The 19,132-nt window shown below is 41.1% G+C and overlaps 1 protein-coding gene across 1 annotated transcript; it reads left to right on the top strand.

Moving 5' to 3' along the window:
• The first annotated feature begins 219 nt into the window (after nucleotides 1-219).
• On the top strand, nucleotides 220-18,186 carry slc27a6 (solute carrier family 27 member 6). Its single transcript, XM_063889889.1, has 10 exons — nucleotides 220-792; nucleotides 2,877-3,086; nucleotides 4,405-4,563; nucleotides 8,375-8,499; nucleotides 11,068-11,262; nucleotides 13,746-13,836; nucleotides 13,920-14,118; nucleotides 14,662-14,759; nucleotides 14,941-15,071; nucleotides 16,248-18,186. Exons 1-10 carry the CDS (start codon nucleotides 306-308, stop codon nucleotides 16,422-16,424), a joined length of 1,872 nt encoding a protein of 623 aa, XP_063745959.1. The 5' UTR covers nucleotides 220-305; the 3' UTR covers nucleotides 16,425-18,186.
• The last annotated feature ends 946 nt before the right edge of the window (nucleotides 18,187-19,132 follow it).

The raw sequence follows: 19,132 nt of genomic DNA, 5'->3' as shown, positions 1-19,132 counted from the left end.
AAACCGTTTTTATATGTTCCAAACTAGTTGGAAGCGTGGTGATTAGATCATTTAAGGTACCTGGTTGTTCACGCTGTTTTACTTCCATAAACTAATGTCATCCCTTCCTCCTGTCTGAAATGGTCCTCTTTTATTTTGAAGGCAGCATTTCTCTTATCCACTCATGTGTTTATGACTTAACCATCCTGAGCTACTACCACTTCTACTGGGTTACATCACGCTCTCAGTATGTGTATATAACTCTGATGGTGTAACCTGGTTCCATCAGCAACGTCGGGTCCTCTCTCTGACCCACAGCCACAGACATGACGCCCTCTCTGGGATGGCTCTCAGCCCTGGTCGCGGGGTTTTTCTCCGCTCATGTGCTGCAGAAACTCTGCTTCCCGTACTTCTGGAGGGACCTTGTGTTTCTGCTCAGGGTGATCAGATACGGGGTGACCGTGGAGCTGTTTAAGCTGAGATCCAGCGTGCGCACGGTTCTGGACCGGTTCATCCAGCAGGCGCAGCGCGTCCCGGACAAACCTTTTGTCATCTACGAGGGAAGCGTGCACACCTACGGGGACATCGAGAGGCGCAGCAACAGACTGGCGCATGTGTTCCTGGAGAAGGTGAAGTTGAGGAAAGGAGAGTGCATTGCCTTGCTCATGAGCAACGAGCCCGACTTCCTGAACGTTTGGTTCGGGTTGTCCAAGGTGGGCTGCTCGGTGGCTTTCCTGAACATCAACATAAAGTCCAAGTCTCTGCTGCACTGCGTGAACTGCTGCGGGGCCAAGACTCTGATAGTTGGTGCAGGTAAAACTCTCACATCACTTCTTATGGACACCTGGCACTGAGCCTTCTCAACATCACAGAAATCAATGGCATTTTATCTAATATCACACACTTCAACTGTACTCAGGGAGGACGAGAACTGAGTAAGAAAAACCAGCAATAGTGTACAAATACTCAGGTAAAGGTAAAAGCCCTGCATTCAAATTGTACTAATTAGTTCATCACTTCAGTGTTACACTTGCGGTGTATTTGAATTACTTTATGAACTACTGGGTAGCTTAACCTATAATAATAGATTGTAATTTGCATGAATATCCTCTGCATGGTAACTTCATATTAAAATACATGTATGGAGTAAAAAGTACAATATTTGCCCACAAAATGTAGTAAAGTTAAAGTATAATGTGAACATAATCAAGTAAAGTACAACAACACATTTTTTTACTTCACAGTACTAATTTCCTAGTTTTTAAGGAGCCCTTTTAAAAATGTTGTGCACTGTCCATCAACAGTGTAGTCTGTCAATGAGTATCCTAACATGCACAAGAAACATATCTCTACATCATTAGCTCTTAATCCTCCATACAGTGGGGTATGATTATCAGGGCTACGCAATATTGTCCATGAACTGAGCTGCAGGTATCAACATTTTCTTTGTTAACTTATTGAAATGCTAGTTTTTGACATATGCTAGCAGTGTTGGGTGTTCCAGTGAATGATTGCGCAATTTAAAAACTCTGAGAACAACAAGACTCAAACTCAGCTTGCTCCCATGGTGCATTGAAGAATCCTGTTTCTACAGTTAATAGGATTCCCCACGCTGCAGCCATGTGACCAAAGATCATTGCTCAACCTAACAAGCATGATTTTGGTCCGGGCCGCTGTCCACACCACAACCCCCCAAACAGGAGAGCTGGAACACAGAGGCACTGATAAGAGTGGATGTAGTGCCATACATAAGCCCAGTTCCCATAGGATATAAACTCAGAGGTGGAGGTTATGTTGGGTTAGGTCTTGTCTGTCTGTCAACAGGGTGGCAGGAACAAATTGACCCAATAAAAGTGAGTAGCATCGGCCAAGGAAGACTCAATTAAATGTTGGAATGGATCCCGAAACAGCAGACTCATGAACTGTGTTTCACTTTTGGTTACATCATTACATCATGTACATTATTCATGTATTTAATCCCTTTAGTTGCTAGGCAGATTAGGATGAATGATGGTAAATATAATCAGCCCTTAAATCAGACTTTAGTTCACCTGCAGTAAATCCAGCAGCTACCCTGCAGTATACAAAGCCATTCAAACTAGCTGCACCTTTACCAGCTCTGAGAACACTTTAATGATCAATCATTATAAAACATATCAGAGATATTATTCTGAAATGGACCAATCAGACAATGACTACTTTTACTGTCGCTACTTTAAGTACATTTAGAGGAGAGTACTTTCTACTTTCACTGGAGGAACATTTAGAATACTTTTACTGTGACAGAGTATTCCTACACTCTGGTACTTCTACTTTACTCAAGTACAAGACCTGAGTACTTCTACTTTACTCAAGTACAAGATCTGAGTACTTCTACTTTACTCAAGTACAAGACCTGAGTACTTCTACTTTACTCAAGTACAAGACCTGAGTACTTCTACTTTACTCAAGAACAAGATCTGAGTACTTCTACTTTACTCAAGTACAAGATCTGAGTACTTCTACTTTACTAAAGTACAAGATCTGAGTACTTCTACTTTACTCAAGTACAAGATCTGAGTACTTCTACTTTACTAAAGTACAAGACCTGAGTACTTCTACTTTACTCAAGTACAAGACCTGAGTACTTCTACTTTACTCAAGTACAAGATCTGAGTACTTCTACTTTACTCAAGTACAAGATCTGAGTACTACTACTTTACTCAAGTACAAGATCTGAGTACTTCTACTTTACTCAAGTACAAGACCTGAGTACTTCTACTTTTACTCAAGTACAAGATCTGAGTACTTCTACTTTACTCAAGTACAAGATCTGAGTACTTCTACTTTTACTCAAGCACAAGTTTAAGTGGAATAATTGAATAAAAATTAATGATTGATTTTTCTCCGTCTCCCAGATCTGGTGGACAGTATGAACGGGATCCTCAGCAGCCTGCAGGAGGACAACATCCAGGTGTGGGCCATGAAGAGCCACAGCGAGCACCCGCACGTGCACACTCTGCTGGATAAGGTGCAGGACGCCTCCGAGCTGCCGGTGCCAGCAGCGCTGCGGGCCGTCACCTCCGTCAAAACCCCCAACCTGTACATCTTCACCTCTGGAACCACGGGTGAGTTTTCTTTCATCGCTCAGGAAGAAGTTACTTTTTAAATCTCTGTGTTTCTTTCAGGCTTTGCTTCCCCGCAGCTTTTCTACCAAAGCTGTCATACGGTGCCAATAACACTCACTCACTCACTCACTCACTCACTCACTCACTCACTCACTCACTCACTCACTCACTCACTCACTCACTCACTCACTCACTCACTCACTCACTCACTCACTCACTCACTCACTCACTCACTCACTCACTCACTCACTCACTCACTCACTCACTCACTCACTCACTCACTCACTCACTCACTCACTCACTCACTGTAGCGACGTAAATGTCCCCGCTGTGGGACTTTCTCTAGCAGAAAATCCCTCCATACATCTGCCTGTGTTTGCCGTTGGTGTGATGGTAACAGCGCTCCCACGTCGTACATCTCCAGCTTCTACTGGGGGTCCCGACAACTCTCCCCTGTGAAGATATTCTGACTCGTCATTCGACTTTAAATAACTTGATATGCTTTCATTCACAATTTGGGGAAATCACTGTTGTTTATTAACCCCACAACCCATTTTGATTTGGCCGTGGCATCAGGCTTTTGCAGGATGACAGGGAAAGCTTGTTTCCACTGGAGGTCATCCGTCCATCAGAACAGGAGGGCTTTGAGTTCTGCTAATTCAGCTTGGTTTCACATGTTTATCACATGAACATCAATGTGAGCTGAAGAGGTTCTCTACCACAGAGCGAGGGGGGGCACGGGGAGAAAAGGGAGGTTGCAGATCTGTTCGATGTTGATGTGTCTTGTCAAGATTGGCAACAGAAATATGACATTCAACCTTTTCAAGTTCCTGCATATCAGAAGACCAACTCTCACCTCCATGGAAGAAATGATAGTCACTCCAAGAGACGCCTAATTTCTGGTTTCTATTTAAAATATGTTGGATGGTTCTCAAGGTTCCTGAGAAATAAGGTCTCAGGTTATCACACATTTAAGCCTGCTTACAAGTGACTAAATGAGACTGCTAAACGTCATCACACTGAACATTAGCCGCCTTTAGCTTAGCGGTGGTTACGTGAAGTCATGATCTGGTTTATTTATAGCCTGACGTTAGCTTTTTACTTGCTGATATTTTTTCCAAAATCCAATCGAAAGATCCCATTGCTTTTTGCCAAGGTAGCCCTCTAGATGCTAACTTCCAGCTAAGCCTACAAAATACCTCATCACTGCACCACTTCATTGCATGCTATGTTACATTGTCATGGGTTACTCTGTGCACTCCCTGCTCTATGCTAGCATTGCAGCTAATGTAGCAGAGATGTCTTCCCATGTTCACAGGACTCCCTAAGGCTGCAGTGATCACTCACCTGCAGAGCCTGAAGGCGGCAGCGGGGTTCTGGGCGTTTGGAGCGACCAAAGATGATGTCATGTACGTCCCTCTGCCGCTCTACCACAGTGCTGCCTCGCTCATCGGGATAGGAGGAACCATAGAACTGGGTAGGCCTCTCCATACGTCTTCATACTCATCACTGCTTGTTGCATTCTTTATCTGGTCGAATGAAATCTACACATTTAAAGCAAGATGACCAATCAGAAACACCCCTGACACTTATAATGAGTTGAGCTTTGATGTGAGTTGAATTGATGAGTTATATAACCTCCTGTCCTCTAAACAGCGGGAACCCTTCACTCCAACCAGCCGCTTAATTAGAGGCTTCACAGGAAGACACTGGACCCTGTTATGTAAAATATTATTGGTGCTGTTTCCCTCTTTGTACAATGGTTCACTGTACCAACCTTCACATATTGGTTGACAGTTCATTGCCCCTCAATGCTAGCAATAACCATCTCTGCAGTGTGTGCTGACAGACCTTGAGTGAGGCCAGTGTACTGCTACTTCAGAGGTTGAAATGTATTTTGTGAGGTGTAAACCTGCCAGACGGAGGATCTACCTGCAGGCCAGGAACCGATCTGCAGGTCTGACCCTCCTGGAAAAATCCAAGTCCTTCTTAGGTTTTAAGGTTAATGGAAACTTCTGGAGCAATGGAGACGAATCTCAGAGAGACACGGAGGCTTGATGGCAAACACTGAAGGTTTATTATGAAGGTACAGCTGCAGCCACGAGGTGACACAGCGGTTGCCCGACCAATTCTGAAGATCTCTTGCGTGGTGAGCTCAGTCATGAACTGGCAATCACAAAGAGCCAGAGCTGGTCCTCCTTAAGGGAGATAGCAGCAATACCTCAAGGCCGTACAGTAGACATCAACCTGGCAGGTTCACAACATCTGACTGTAAGCAACCCTCAGGACAAATATACTCATTCAATGTGGCTCAAAGCTCATTATCAGTGGTCATTCTTCTACCAGACAATGACTCTTTTCTCAATCATGCCACTTTAGAAAAGGTATCTGTCAAACACTTGGGGAAGAGAAACGTTTATAGTGACCTTTAATCCTTTTTGGAGCTCATTGATCTGATGGAATATCCCAATGCTGTCTTTTTTTAAAGAGGTTCGGCACAAATAGCCAAGCCTAGGACTCTTCTAAAGATACCAGACAGTAGTGTAAGATAGGTAACATATTAGAAAGCACTTCCAGGTTCTTCTCTCCAGGTATGACAGTCGTGTCCCAGTCAACAGTGTTGTTTTGTACTGTTGGATACAGAGAACACCCTCAAACAAAATAGCTTTGCTAACGCATGAAACTGGCAGACATCACGTCATTGGTTGTTTGCAATAGATTAGTTTAGTAGGCCAAAGAGAGCGCTATTGACCCTTTGTACCTCCAGTGTTCTGTTTGAGGTATCTCTGGGTGCGCTGGGAGCCAAACCAGTGTTCCCACTCTCTGTTGGGTGAATCGGGGGTATCTCAGGCCTTTGTGTTCATTTGGCATTTGCCTTAGGGGTGATATTTTGTCTCGAGGGGAAAAACATTGTGAGTTTGATCGGAAAGCTTCTATTTCCTTGCTGAAGTTTGGAGATTTGTGTGGAAATAATTCAGTATCTAGTTAATGTAATAGTTGGTGGTGTAAATATAGGAGTGGCTCCGCAGGTAAAGTGTCTTCTGGCACGATATTGAATCCCAAAATTGCTCCTGAAGGCACAGTTTTAGGTGTGTGTGAACAAGTGAATAGCATGTTGTGTAAAAGCTCTTTGAGAGGTTGGAAGACTAGAAAGGTATCAGAGCAGATCCTCTACAGCAGCAGGGAAGAATACCCAAGATATTATACTATATTAAGTACAGAAGAACATTCCCTCTAACACAGTTTTTGCTTGCTGTCCCCTATATGTCATCATATGGACAATCAGATCTGCCTGAACCAAGTGTATAATGTCAGAAAGTAAATATGAAGTGTCTACATGAACTTTGATCATTCATATAGATAAGTGACACACCTCCGGATCAGGTTTGAGATGCCACATCCTGTCCAAATAAAGATGAATAACAGATTATATCAGATGATCCACTTAAGGAAAATGATGGGCAACTTTGTTCAAAAAGCATGCTTTGAAAAATAACGATGACTGCAGCAGAATAACCTCTTGGCCCTTTAGATGTGTTTGAGCACGTTTTGCACAATCGTCATGAGGACAGGACAAACAGTAACTGGACTTTATGTACGAGATAATGCAGTTTGTGCAGTCAATATTGAGAAAAGGAACACAACAGGTAAACCAGACACTGACGTGGAGCACATTATCCCACTTATTACATGACTGCTTACTAAATGAATCAATCATTTCAGATAATATATTGATTTCAACTCAGTTCATTGAAATGATTGTATTGCTTCGACTAAGAAACAATTAGTCTTCTTCTGCTGTTCCCTTCAGTGTTTACTTCCTGCCTGTCTTCTTCTGCTGTTCCCTTCAGCGTTGACTTCCTGCCAGTCTTCTTCTGCTGTTCCCTTTAGTGTTTACTTCCTGCCTGTCTTCTTCTGCTGTTCCCTTCAGTGTTTACTTCCTGCCTGCTGTTCCCTTTAGTGTTGACTTCCTGTCTGTCTTCTTCTGCTGTTCCCTTTAGTGTTTACTTCCTGTCTGTCTTCTTCTGCTGTTCCCTTTAGTGTTTACTTCCTGTCTGTCTTCTTCTGCTGTTCCCTTCAGTGTTTACTTCCTGCCTGTCTTCTTCTGCTGTTCCCTTTAGTGTTTACTTCCTGCCTGTCTTCTTTTACTGTTCCCTTCAGAGTTTACTTCCTGTCTGTCTTCTTCTGCTGTTCCCTTCAGTGTTGACTTCCTGTCTGTCTTCTTCTGCTGTTCCCTTCAGTGTTGACTTCCTGTCTGTCTTCTTCTGCTGTTCCCTTTGGTGTTTACTTCCTGTCTGTCTTCTTCTGCTGTTCCCTTCAGTGTTTACTTCCTGCCTGTCTTCTTCTGCTGTTCCCTTTGGTGTTTACTTCCTGTCTGTCTTCTTCTGCTGTTCCCTTTAGTGTTTACTTCCTGTCTGTCTTCTTCTGCTGTTCCCTTCAGTGTTTACTTCCTGTCTGTCTTCTTCTGCTGTTCCCTTCAGTGTTTACTTCCTGTCTGTCTTCTTCTGCTGTTCCCTTCAGTGTTTACTTCCTGCCTGTCTTCTTCTGCTGTTCCCTTTAGTGTTTACTTCCTGTCTGTCTTCTTCTGCTGTTCCCTTCAGTGTTTACTTCCTGTCTGTCTTCTTCTGCTGTTCCCTTTAGTGTTTACTTCCTGTCTGTCTTCTTCTGCTGTTCCCTTCAGTGTTTACTTCCTGTCTGTCTTCTTCTGCTGTTCCCTTCAGTGTTGACTTCCTGCCTGTCTTCGTCTGCTGTTCCCTTTGGTGTTTACTTCCTGTCTGTCTTCGTCTGCTGTTCCCTTCAGTGTTTACTTCCTGCCTGTCTTCTTCTGCTGTTCCCTTCAGTGTTTACTTCCTGTCAGTCTTCTTCTGCTGTTCCCTTTAGTGTTTACTTCCTGTCTGTCTTCTTCTGCTGTTCCCTTCAGTGTTTACTTCCTGTCTGTCTTCTTCTGCTGTTCCCTTCAGTGTTTACTTCCTGTCTGTCTTCTTCTGCTGTTCCCTTCAGTGTTTACTTCCTGTCTGTCTTCTTCTGCTGTTCCCTTTAGTGTTTACATACATGATGCATATATACATTAAAATAATATCTCTGCCACACAGAAATAGCAGACTGTAGAATGTTGAAATTGACCAATCAGAATCAAGTATTTAACTAAGCCTTGTAATAAAGTTAGAAAAAGACTCAAATATTTCAAATAAACTGTATATGGAAATTATATACATTGAGTTTTAGGGTTGATTTGGGGGAATCCTATCCTTTAACGATGACTTTAATGCCACTGTTGTTTCTCACAGGTGCTACCTGCATCTTGAAGAAGAAGTTCTCTGCCTCCCAGTTCTGGAACGACTGCAGGAAACACAACGTGACGGTCTTCCAGTATATCGGTGAACTCTGCAGGTACCTCTGCAACCAGCCTCAGGTGAGCTGCTGTTTGAGTGTTAATAAAACTCATGACCCTCGTTCAAAAGCATTCAAACACCTTCAATGAAGACCCGCTGTGACTACAGTACCTGTAGTCACAGCGGTACCTGTACAGCAGTACCTGTAGTCACAGGTAAGTCTTGAGGGTTCACTACAAACTTAGAGACACTATTAAACTGGATATAGTAAAATAAACACTACCACACAATCGAACGCGGGTGCAGACTTTTTTTGTTTCATGCTGGTAGACTTCCATTGTCTTACTAGCCTAACGCCCCTTTACACTCTTGTACCTGTGCGTCTGAGTCTGCTTTATGGCTTAAATCTTGGAATAAACAATAATAACATAAACCTTGCACAGTCCAGAAACGTGGATACATATAAAATTATACAACGTCGTTATAATTGAAATTCAGTTACATTTAAATTGAAAGAATATTTGTAAAAATATGCCTGAATGACTCTTTGTTGCTAAAGATGTACCTTCTTATGAAAGTATACCCCTTAAAAGACCCTCTGGTTTGCCATGAAACGCTTAAAGTCTCCGTGTTTGTGTGTACGCCACGTTCTGGCAACATGTCCTGCAATGATTTCTTTCTGTGTGAATTTGAAGGAAAGTTTGTGAAGAAGTGCTTCATCTGCTTCTGATGGACCGTTAGTGTACCTCAAAGTTATCGTAACCCAGACATCAGACTACAAAACGACTTAATGACTGATTGAGTGACTGAGTTAGAGTAGAGCGACGGACAGAGCAGCAATGCGTCTCACAGCAGGCAGACTCTGTAGACTCCTTACAGTCCCTGCTACTTGGGGATCGTTTGAGTGAAATTGTGCGCAACTGTGTCAGAAAGACAAGCAGTCTCTTTGTTTCAGTGTTTGTGTCCTCGCATGGTGGACACACACACACACACCACACACACACACACACACACACACACACACACACACACACACACACACACTGTGAGGGCAGAGCTCATCACTGTGGTCCTCTTTGTTCCCTCTCCCTCTGTTATGTGGCTGAGTGGGTGACTGTCCTCACCACTGATTGGCAAATTAGAGATTTGGACACGTACAACACATAAGCAACTTTTCACCAAGTCAATGTGAGCACACAGGCGTGAGGACCAATCGCTGCTGTCATTATGCCCAGTGCGGACATGGCAGATACTCAGCCGAGCGCGCACACACACACACACACACACACACACACACACACACACACACACACACACACACACACACACACACACACACACACACACACACACACACACACACACACACACACACATATCCACGTTCCTTTATTGCCACGCGGTCAGAAAGATAACACCCCACACCTTTAATGAGTGAGTTGTTTTGATTGCATGGAGTAAAAAGCGTCCCTAACGATATGTCAAATAAAATAATGTGTCTGATCTAATTTCTTTTCAAACTCCTGAATTTTTTTTAAAATTTCAACTTTTTGGGATTTTCCGACTATTTCTTCAAAATGATCCCGTTTTCCTAAAAAAAATAATAGATATATTTGAAATGTCTGGAATCTTTTCCAAATGTCGGCTTTTAAGAATGTCAGAATATTTTTTCCCTAAAAAATCCGACTTTTTAAAAAACATTTCTGACTTCCTTCCAAAAATGTGGACTTTTAAAAATGTCCCGCTATTCCTCATGTTTCTCCTTCTTCACGTGGCCCTAATCATGCTTATCAGTGAGGAGGATTCTTCGGTAGAGGATTACGATGGGACTCAGCCCACATTTAATCCGTTGGTGCTGCAGACTTTACCCTCTCACCCGTGCAGTATTATCCTTCATTGTATTTCGGAGAGTCGTTGCTTAAGGTCTGTTTGCTGCCCCTAGTGATGGATATATTTGGGGCTGAATTACCAACTGAGGTGAATCCGACCACTGATGCTCAGCCCCAGGATCCCCACAGTACTGATAGTGCTTCGGTTGGTTGTGAAATCGTTTCAATTTAGTTCTTTAATTAGAAACCACATGACTATAAGCAGGGGGCTCTCTGTGCCCTGGGGATCTCTTGGGTTTTTCCGGCCATGCATACATTTGTAGTTTCCCACTAAATGAAGGGACTACAATTATTTAGGGTGATATATTCTTCGTATTTTCTCATGTTGTTTTCCCACGAGGGTAATGGGTACAACATGTTGAAATGGTCTCTAGTGGCTGCAATTGAATTGAATCTGAACAAAAACCAGATTTGTTAATATAAAGATAATGTTCATATAAATGAACATCTCAGATTAAAAGGGAAATCAATGTTTGCCTGAAATCAATTTTATTACACGATGGGGAAAAGTGGGAAAACCTGAGCAGGTTTTAAGATCAGCTGGAAGCAGATTCCAATATGAAACACACACACACACACACACACACACACACACACACACACACACACACACACACACACACACACACACACACACACACACCATTTTCTTTCTTGCTGTGGTTTGAAAGTATATATTCCATCATATCCTCATTAACATGAACTAATACATGTTACACGTCATGGAGAAATGATCAGCTGTCCTCTTTCTCTCCCCAGACAGAGGAGGATACGGTCCACAAGGTGCGGATGGGCGTGGGGAACGGGCTGCGGCAGGACGTCTGGCGACAGTTCCAGAGTCGCTTCGGGAACGTGAAGATGTGCGAGGTGTACGGCTCCACGGAGGGAAACCTGTGCTTCATGAACCACATCGGGAAGATCGGGACGGTGGGCCGCTCCAACTTCTTCTACAGAGTGAGCGCTCCCATTGGTCTATTCACTATTCGGTGCACTACACTCAAGTCACTTTAGGATGAAGCATGTGTCATTTCAGATTAGATCAATATCAATACTTGCTCCAGATGTGTGTAAAGGTGAGTCAAAGTAAGTCATAAAGTATTACCTTTAGGAGGCTGGACAAGCATAATGAACACTGCCCTATATTGTGTATTCAATATATATACTTTATAGATACAGCATCCTACATTATTGATGTATTTTATTTACTTTAATTCATGTGCAATGTCTAATCCATGCTGCTGGGACGAAAACATTCCCCAAATTGGGATCAATAAAGTATATCTTATCTTATATCTAATAATAACTCCCTCAATAAACCTGTAGTTTATCAACCAGTCAACGGCATTCATAATACACTTATATTTCATCCCGTCTCTAAAGCTTGATGACTGCAAGAAAGCATTATGAGTGTAGTCATTAAGTGAGGATACAAGCTACAGTTCTGCAGTACATGGTCCATAAATACGCTACACTTACAGTATTCAAACCTGGGCGTGTTCTGACAGATTGCTGTTTGGAACTCTTTGTTGACTCTTGTCTGAATCTCACAGAGCAGTTTCTTTCAAAAGTCATTTTGTTGATCTACCAGTTCACACACTGAATGCTGTTTTACCTGTTATGTGTGCAAGTGTGAGGCATGAGGTTATGGTAGTGTTGGCTATCTTGGCTCTTAACCCTAATGGGATTGTTATTTGGGGGTATTATACAGATTATTTTATTTGTATTATTGAATTAAGTGATATAGCAATTACAAGACACGTGCACAGCTGAAAGTGCAAAGACAGGAAGCTCTGTAGTAAGCAGCCCATTCATTCAGCAAGCCTTTAAATAGCATACAGTCATTCTTGTATGTATTAAATAATGGTCTTAAGCTACGGTACGTCCTACTAGCATGTTTTAAATCCTATTTTAAATGTATTTAATCCATCAAATGAATTTCAGTTGTAGAATAATGATAACAGATTAATTCATGTAACAGTACCACTAAAACCACTTGGTGTTTGCTATGCAATATGTTAATCTATTCTCCAATAGCTGAGTTAAGAGTTGTTAGAGTTAGCTAACAGGCTATTCCATTAAAAGTGAGTTAGCTAACAGGCTATTCCATTAAAAGTGAGTTAGCTAACAGGCTATAACATTAAAAGTGAGTTAGCTAACAGGCTATTTCTTTAGCTAACAAGCTATAACATTAAAAGTGAGTTAGCTAACAGGCTATTTCTTTAGCTAACAAGCTATAACATTAAAAGTGAGTTAGCTAACAGGCTATTTCTTTAGCTAACAAGCTATAACATTAAAAGTGAGTTAGCTAACAAGCTATAACATTAAAAGTGAGTTAGCTAACAAGCTATTTCTTTAGCTAACAAGCTATAACATTAAAAGTGAGTTAGCTAACAGGCTATTCCATTAAAAGTGAGTTAGCTAACAAGCTATTTCTTTAGCTAACAAGCTATAACATTAAAAGTGAGTTAGCTAACAAGCTATTTCTTTAGCTAACAGGCTATTCCATTAAAAGTGAGTTAGCTAACAAGCTATTTCTTTAGCTAACAAGCTATAACATTAAAAGTGAGTTAGCCAACAGGCTATTTCATTAAATTAAACGGCAACCCAGGTGTATAGTTTAGTTTAAAGGTGCGTTCACATACTATCTACATTCACACTCTCAGCTCTGTTGCTAATCAGGTACATCTTCACTTCTAAATGTGTGCACATGGTTAGCTGAGTCAACTGTAGTAAGTGGCGGGGGGAGGGGTAAATGTCTAACTCAAGAGGACATCTGTGGCTGTGCATTATCCAGGATGAAGCAAGACTCCACCACAGGGGTCTTTAGGGGGACTGTGTGTAGTGACTGTTCATTGTGTGGAAACGCTATAGCATGGTCATACAACAGTACATGTCTTTCTGTAGCATGTGGTCTTCTGCCTCTGATGGCTCTGGCTGAAGACATTAAGGGTTGTCTGTCCGTCTGTCCTTTCCATCCTAATGAACATGACAAACGAATTAGCACCATCTTTTACTTTGGGTTTAAGGACAAAGTTGTATTGATTAAGCTGTTAGTCCGTTTGGCCCTAAAGGGACTTTCTCGTGGTTATGGAAGGTATTAGCGTCACTAATGCTTGTCTGTGGAGCTGTTAAACAGAGGAGTTACAAAACAGTGGCTTTATGTATTAACCTCTAATCTCTGACTTGGGCTATATTCGGATCTCTCACAGCTATTCCTGTGGCAGTAAATCCTTTTAAAATACAGATATAGAGCATATTCTAATTGTCAGTTGTACAACATGAAGTTATTCTTAGATTTAGCTGTCAGTGTTCATTTAAGCAGAGGAAAGCCTCGTAATACTTTCTCCCGTTTGTGTATAATGATATGTTTTATAAGGATGATCCAAGATTTTAAATCATCTTCCAATATGTAATATGTTCTCTTTTCTTTTGTACAGCTCCTGTTCAAGTATGATCTAATAAAGTATGACATGGTGAATGATGAACCAGTGAAGGATCAGCATGGTTTCTGTCAGCCAGTGAAAAAGGGTAAGAGTGCAACTCCAAAAAATATATAAATTGTAAAAATATTTTGTTTTGTTTTTAGACTTTCTGTCCTTTTTTCCTCTTAGGTGAGACGGGGCTTCTACTGTCCAAGGTGGGCGCCTTGAGCCCGTTCTTCGGCTACGCTGGAAGCAAGCAGCTGACTGAGAGGAAGCTGATGAGGAACGTCTTTGTGAAGGGAGACGCATACTTCAACAACGGCGACCTCATGGCAGAAGACCAGGAGGGCTTCATCAGTTTCAAAGACAGAGTGGGGGACACCTTCAGGTACAGTTGGATAACATGTTTGACACATCACGTACAAAGCATACATCACTTCCTGTATACCTAGAAGCAGCTCTTAGACTTGAAATGTATAAATTGTAAAAATTGGATCAATGCTTTTTCTTCCTAAACCAACTCGAACTATTTTGAGCAACTGTTTTAAGAAACTTTGATAAAATTAGACAGAAGTACAGTAGAAATATGACCAGTATGTGCAGAAAATCAATATTTGAGAGTGAAAGAGCTTTGCAGTTTAAAAAGGCAGCATTGTGCTATAATGTGCATTTATCAATTAAATATACTACTACTTATTGTCTTGTTATGTAAAACAGTTTGACATAATCCCTACAATTGTGTTTTATTTACTATGACAGCGTTAGCATGAAGGTCCAAGTCTATCTGCAGCACAGAGAGGGAACACATGCAGTGTCATTATTTAAATACAGAGAATAAAGCACTCTCTCTCCTGTGTGTCTGGCTGCAACACACCAGGACACATGGAAACCAACGAGTCCCTGCTCTGTTAATCCTCATCTTGTGTTTCAGGTGGAAGGGAGAGAATGTAGCCACGACAGAGGTGACGGAGACTCTGGGGCTGGTGGAGTTTATCCAAGAAGTCAACGTGTATGGAGTGGAAATTAATGGTATGTCTGACGTGTGTTTGTGTGTGCAGGTCTGCTATCCAAATACTCCTGATATAGATAGACATTTACAAGCCTCTGTAAGCGTAAAGGATAGACATATAAAAACATCATTATCATTACAAGCATTTCCAGCCAAGTGTCCCCTTCCTGATGAAGTCTGACACTCACTGTTTCTCCACAGGGAACGAGGGCAGAGCAGGCATGGCAGCCATGATCGTCAGACCGGGCTTCACCTTCGATGGGAGCAAACTGTTCGAGCATGTGATGAGAGATCTACCGGCCTACGCTCGCCCTCTGTTCATCAGGCTTCAGGTAACGAGTGTTCGTCATGATGAGGAGTGTTCACTAACTACAGTGGTGGTGAACTGTACAGTAAATCCTACATGTGGAAGTGCTGAGATTCAAAGCACTTGAACAAGTACTCAGATCCTTTACTCAAGTAAAAGTAAGAATCACTTGATCAGGAAATACTCCGTTACAAGTAACAGTCCTGAATTCAAAGTGGATTTGTATCAGCATAATTCAAGTATGAAAGTAAAAGTACTCATTGTGTAAAATGGCTCTCTTAAAGTATTTTATTATAAATAAATACAAATACTTACAAATTAAATTAATAGCATTTCAATCTTGTATTTTGTCTGTTTTTAGAAACTTGAAATACTGGTTTTATTAGGAGAACTGATACAGAGGATCATATCATAGTTTTTATATGTAAAAAAAAAGAGTGGAATATGATTAAGTGGAGTAAAAACTACAATATAAGTATTACAAAGTATGAGTATATTTTTCTCCGTGTACACATTCAACTAGTGTTAGTCCCGGCTGAGGTTAAATCTCCCAGGATTAATAAGGATGATCCCCAGAGATGTATACAAAACACAAGATGGTCTTTAAAAACATGATGCATTGTTATGATGAATGTAGTGGATTAGAAATATTAATATTTCCCTCTGAATTTCAGTGTAAGAACAGTATAAAGTAGCTTCAAATGGAAATAATTAAAATACAAGTTGTCTCCACACTGCAGCACATGCTCCGTCAGTGTGTGTATTACTCCATCTAGTGTCCAATTAGTGTGGTGCCGTAGTCTGTGAATGAAACAGGAAGAATGCAATGGACTGCACACTTAAGATATAAATAATATAGGTTTTTAATATCATATAATCATTATTTCTGGTTCTTGAGAAACCCTTTAAAACTACATGTATTAAATAATAAGGTTGTCCTCAATAATTTAAACAGCAGGAGAGATTTCTGGATTTACTGTGATGTGATAAACTTACATTCTTCATCCAACCAATGAGAGACATGCATTTCGTTACCTGATGAGGTCATTTCAAAGAACTGTGACTCCACTTCTCTCCATTATTCAAACCGACAGGGGTACAGCAATGTTTTTAAGGTTCTCTGTTAAATAAACGTGTAAATAAATACATAACTCAGTCTGAAACCTGCCCGGTGACTGACACGCTGCTGTTTGTCCCTCAGGAGGAGATGGAGATGACGAGCACCTTTAAGCAGCAGAAGTTCCAGCTGGTGCAGAGCGGCTTCAACCCCTCCACCATCTCCGACCCCCTGTACGTGTTGGACTACCAGCAGCAAAGCTACGTTCCCCTCACAGACTCCATCTACCACAGCATCCTCGCCGGGGAGCGCAAGCTATAGACAACCCCCCCCCCCCCCCCCACAGTGTGGAGAACATGAACTGTACATGCAGCACGTTGTAATAGAACCTGAGGGCCTGCAGCCAATGGTTCACTGAAGACTGAAGGAAAGCGTCTAGAGGAGGAACACCTGAGCACTAACGTCCAATGAGATTCTTCTTCAACATCATATAACTTCTTTTTTTACCCCCCTACACCTTCAGCTGAAACACTGTGCTTATAACCAGAAAGAAACCCCTTCATTTAATGGAAACACTACAGAAAAACACCTACATTAAAAGGCCTTCATACATGAAATATATATATATATATATATATATATATATATATATAAAATGTGGTATAAAGGTTGACGTAAGGGGTCTAAATTATTTTCAGCTGCTCAGTTGTGATTAGGCTTCATTGGTTTACTAATTTTGGGCCAAATTAATGGATAAATTATTGATAAGAACAAATGAAGGTACTGTAAATTATATAAAGCAGTGTTGGTTGTCTTTCTAGATGAATTAAAGGGGTACATTGTCCTTTAAAAAGTTCCCTTTAAGACATTTAGTGCCTTAATTTCATTAGTTCTTTAAGATGAATGAATGGCTTTTTGATTTACACAACTTCATAGTTTATAAACCTAAAGATGGACTCCTGTTTTTCCACTGATTTGACTTTAAATGTCCACATTATATCGACCAATCACAGCACACACTGTATTTCATTTTCCATGAAACACAACGGTTGTATTTTGTCTCGACATTGAGATTAATTTGCCATATCAAATGTTTCTGATTCCAGAATTTATTTATTTATTTAATTTGTGTTTTCTTTCCTTAATTTTTTCTTATAGAATGGGAGGATGAAACCCTCTTCATTGTCACATACATGCACACAGCAGAGCACACACAGTGAAATTGGTCCTCTGCATTTAACCCATCCTAGTTCTAGGAGCAGCGGGCAGCTATCATGCTCCCGGGAATTTGTGCTGCTACAGACATTTTAGTGCAATTAAAGGTCTTTAAAATAGATGCTAATTCAGGGAGGGCTGACCACAATGAGCTTACTGTTTCCAGTGTCCATCCACAGCTAATGTATTATATTACCACTGCTATAGGAGCGAGTAGAAAGCAAACACACAGACAGAGACATGCGGTCAAACAGCTAACATTAAAGGTCCCCTATTATGCAAAATCCACTTCCTCATGTCTTTTATCTATAAATGTGTGTCCCCTGTGTCACAATGTTTTTGGCTTGTGCAACCATTAGCTTTTAACCAACCAAGGTCACCTGATCACCTGGATCTCCTCCTAGAGCGCCATTGTGTTTTTTTTAACCAATCACGTCTCAGAGGGGGCGTGGCCAGCAGCAGCTCATTAGCATTTAAAGCTACAGACACAGAATCAGCACTTTAGGAACAGGGCTGAAACAATGATATGTTTGGTGTTTCAGCCAATCAGAGACAGGCTCTGTAAATATCTGAGGCTATATTGAGTATAATAGGGGACCTTTAAGCGATATGTATGTCATGTACAGTAAGTGCAGCACTGAAGCCTTTCATGCACACAGAGGAATTATTACAGACTTTTATTTTTGGGTCTTTCACTTTTTAATGTTTCCGATCATGTGTGTAAACAGATAAACTGCGTCTGTTGTTGTTGACATGTCAGACATTGTTGTAGTGGAGCAAATTGAACAACCCGAGAAACTGAGACCACATTTTTCACCTGTCTGTCTTTGTGCTGAAGACACGGATATAAATTAAAAGTGAATCTGAAGATGTTGTCGATTGTTTGGTCACATGGAGTCATTTTTTTTTTATTCAACCGTGCATACTGAATACAAATCACCTGAAAATGCTGGAATAAATACAGGTCCACTATTCAAAGTTGCAAGGGTCACTTCTTTTTAAATCTAGGCACACACCTGACCCAGGTAGAAGGATATACCAGGAATGAATGCGGTGCCAAGTCATGTTCCCTCATGGATTTGTGCCTTTCATTTTGTATTCATTTAAGCTGCTCTCAGTTTTTTGTTTTTCTACTAGCTTTAGGGTTTCTTGTTGTTTTTCCTTCCTCCTGTTGGTCCTGCTTTTGGGTCCAAGTTGCCTGCTTAATTCCTAACAGTTTTAAGCACAAGTATCCGGCCTGTAGAAAAACAAAGTCTCCTCTGTGCTCTCCTGACTGCAGTCTGTGCTCTATTAATTTAAATCAGTCCCTCACTATTTGACTCAAAGTTCTCCAACAGACACTTGCAACAGTAGAGCATTGCTTTATGTGTAACATATATATTCTCTTCACTTCAACGTAATCTAATAGATGATTATTACCAGTCAGTAGGGCTTTATCCTCTGAACGCCATGACTGTTAACACTGCAGTTGTTGTCAAGATACATCAGCGTGGACACCAGCATGGCTAAAACAAAAGTAGAACATGCTTAAGGTATTGTATGCCAATCAAGAAAAAGCATATCAATCAGAGCTCACCGTACAGGAAATAACGTATTGGACTTGATGCTGGTTAAAGGAAATTATTCAGATGTACTGGTCCATTCTGAAAAGTAGTATTTCAGTATAGGGATCTGATCTACAGATGCATTGATTTACAGCAAGAAATGACTTCAAATAGAGACAAAATGAACAAAAAGAGACAAAATGAACACAAATAGATGCCAATTGAAGTGAAACACACAAACAATGACTCCAAAGAGACAAAAAGTAACCA

This window comes from Eleginops maclovinus, chromosome 8 (assembly GCF_036324505.1).
Source record: "Eleginops maclovinus isolate JMC-PN-2008 ecotype Puerto Natales chromosome 8, JC_Emac_rtc_rv5, whole genome shotgun sequence".
Lineage (NCBI taxonomy): Eukaryota > Metazoa > Chordata > Actinopteri > Perciformes > Eleginopidae > Eleginops > Eleginops maclovinus.
This window is presented reverse-complemented; position numbering and strand designations above follow the sequence as displayed.

Bases quoted from the DNA above. Each gene is read 5' to 3' on its own strand.
- slc27a6 (XM_063889889.1), top strand. From the start codon at position 306: ATGACGCCCTCTCTGGGATGGCTCTCAGCCCTGGTCGCGGGGTTTTTC. The intron at 3,087-4,404 runs GTGAGTTTTCTT...CCATGTTCACAG, and splicing joins CTTCACCTCTGGAACCACGG to GACTCCCTAAGGCTGCAGTG. The intron at 14,760-14,940 runs GTATGTCTGACG...GTTTCTCCACAG, and splicing joins GTATGGAGTGGAAATTAATG to GGAACGAGGGCAGAGCAGGC.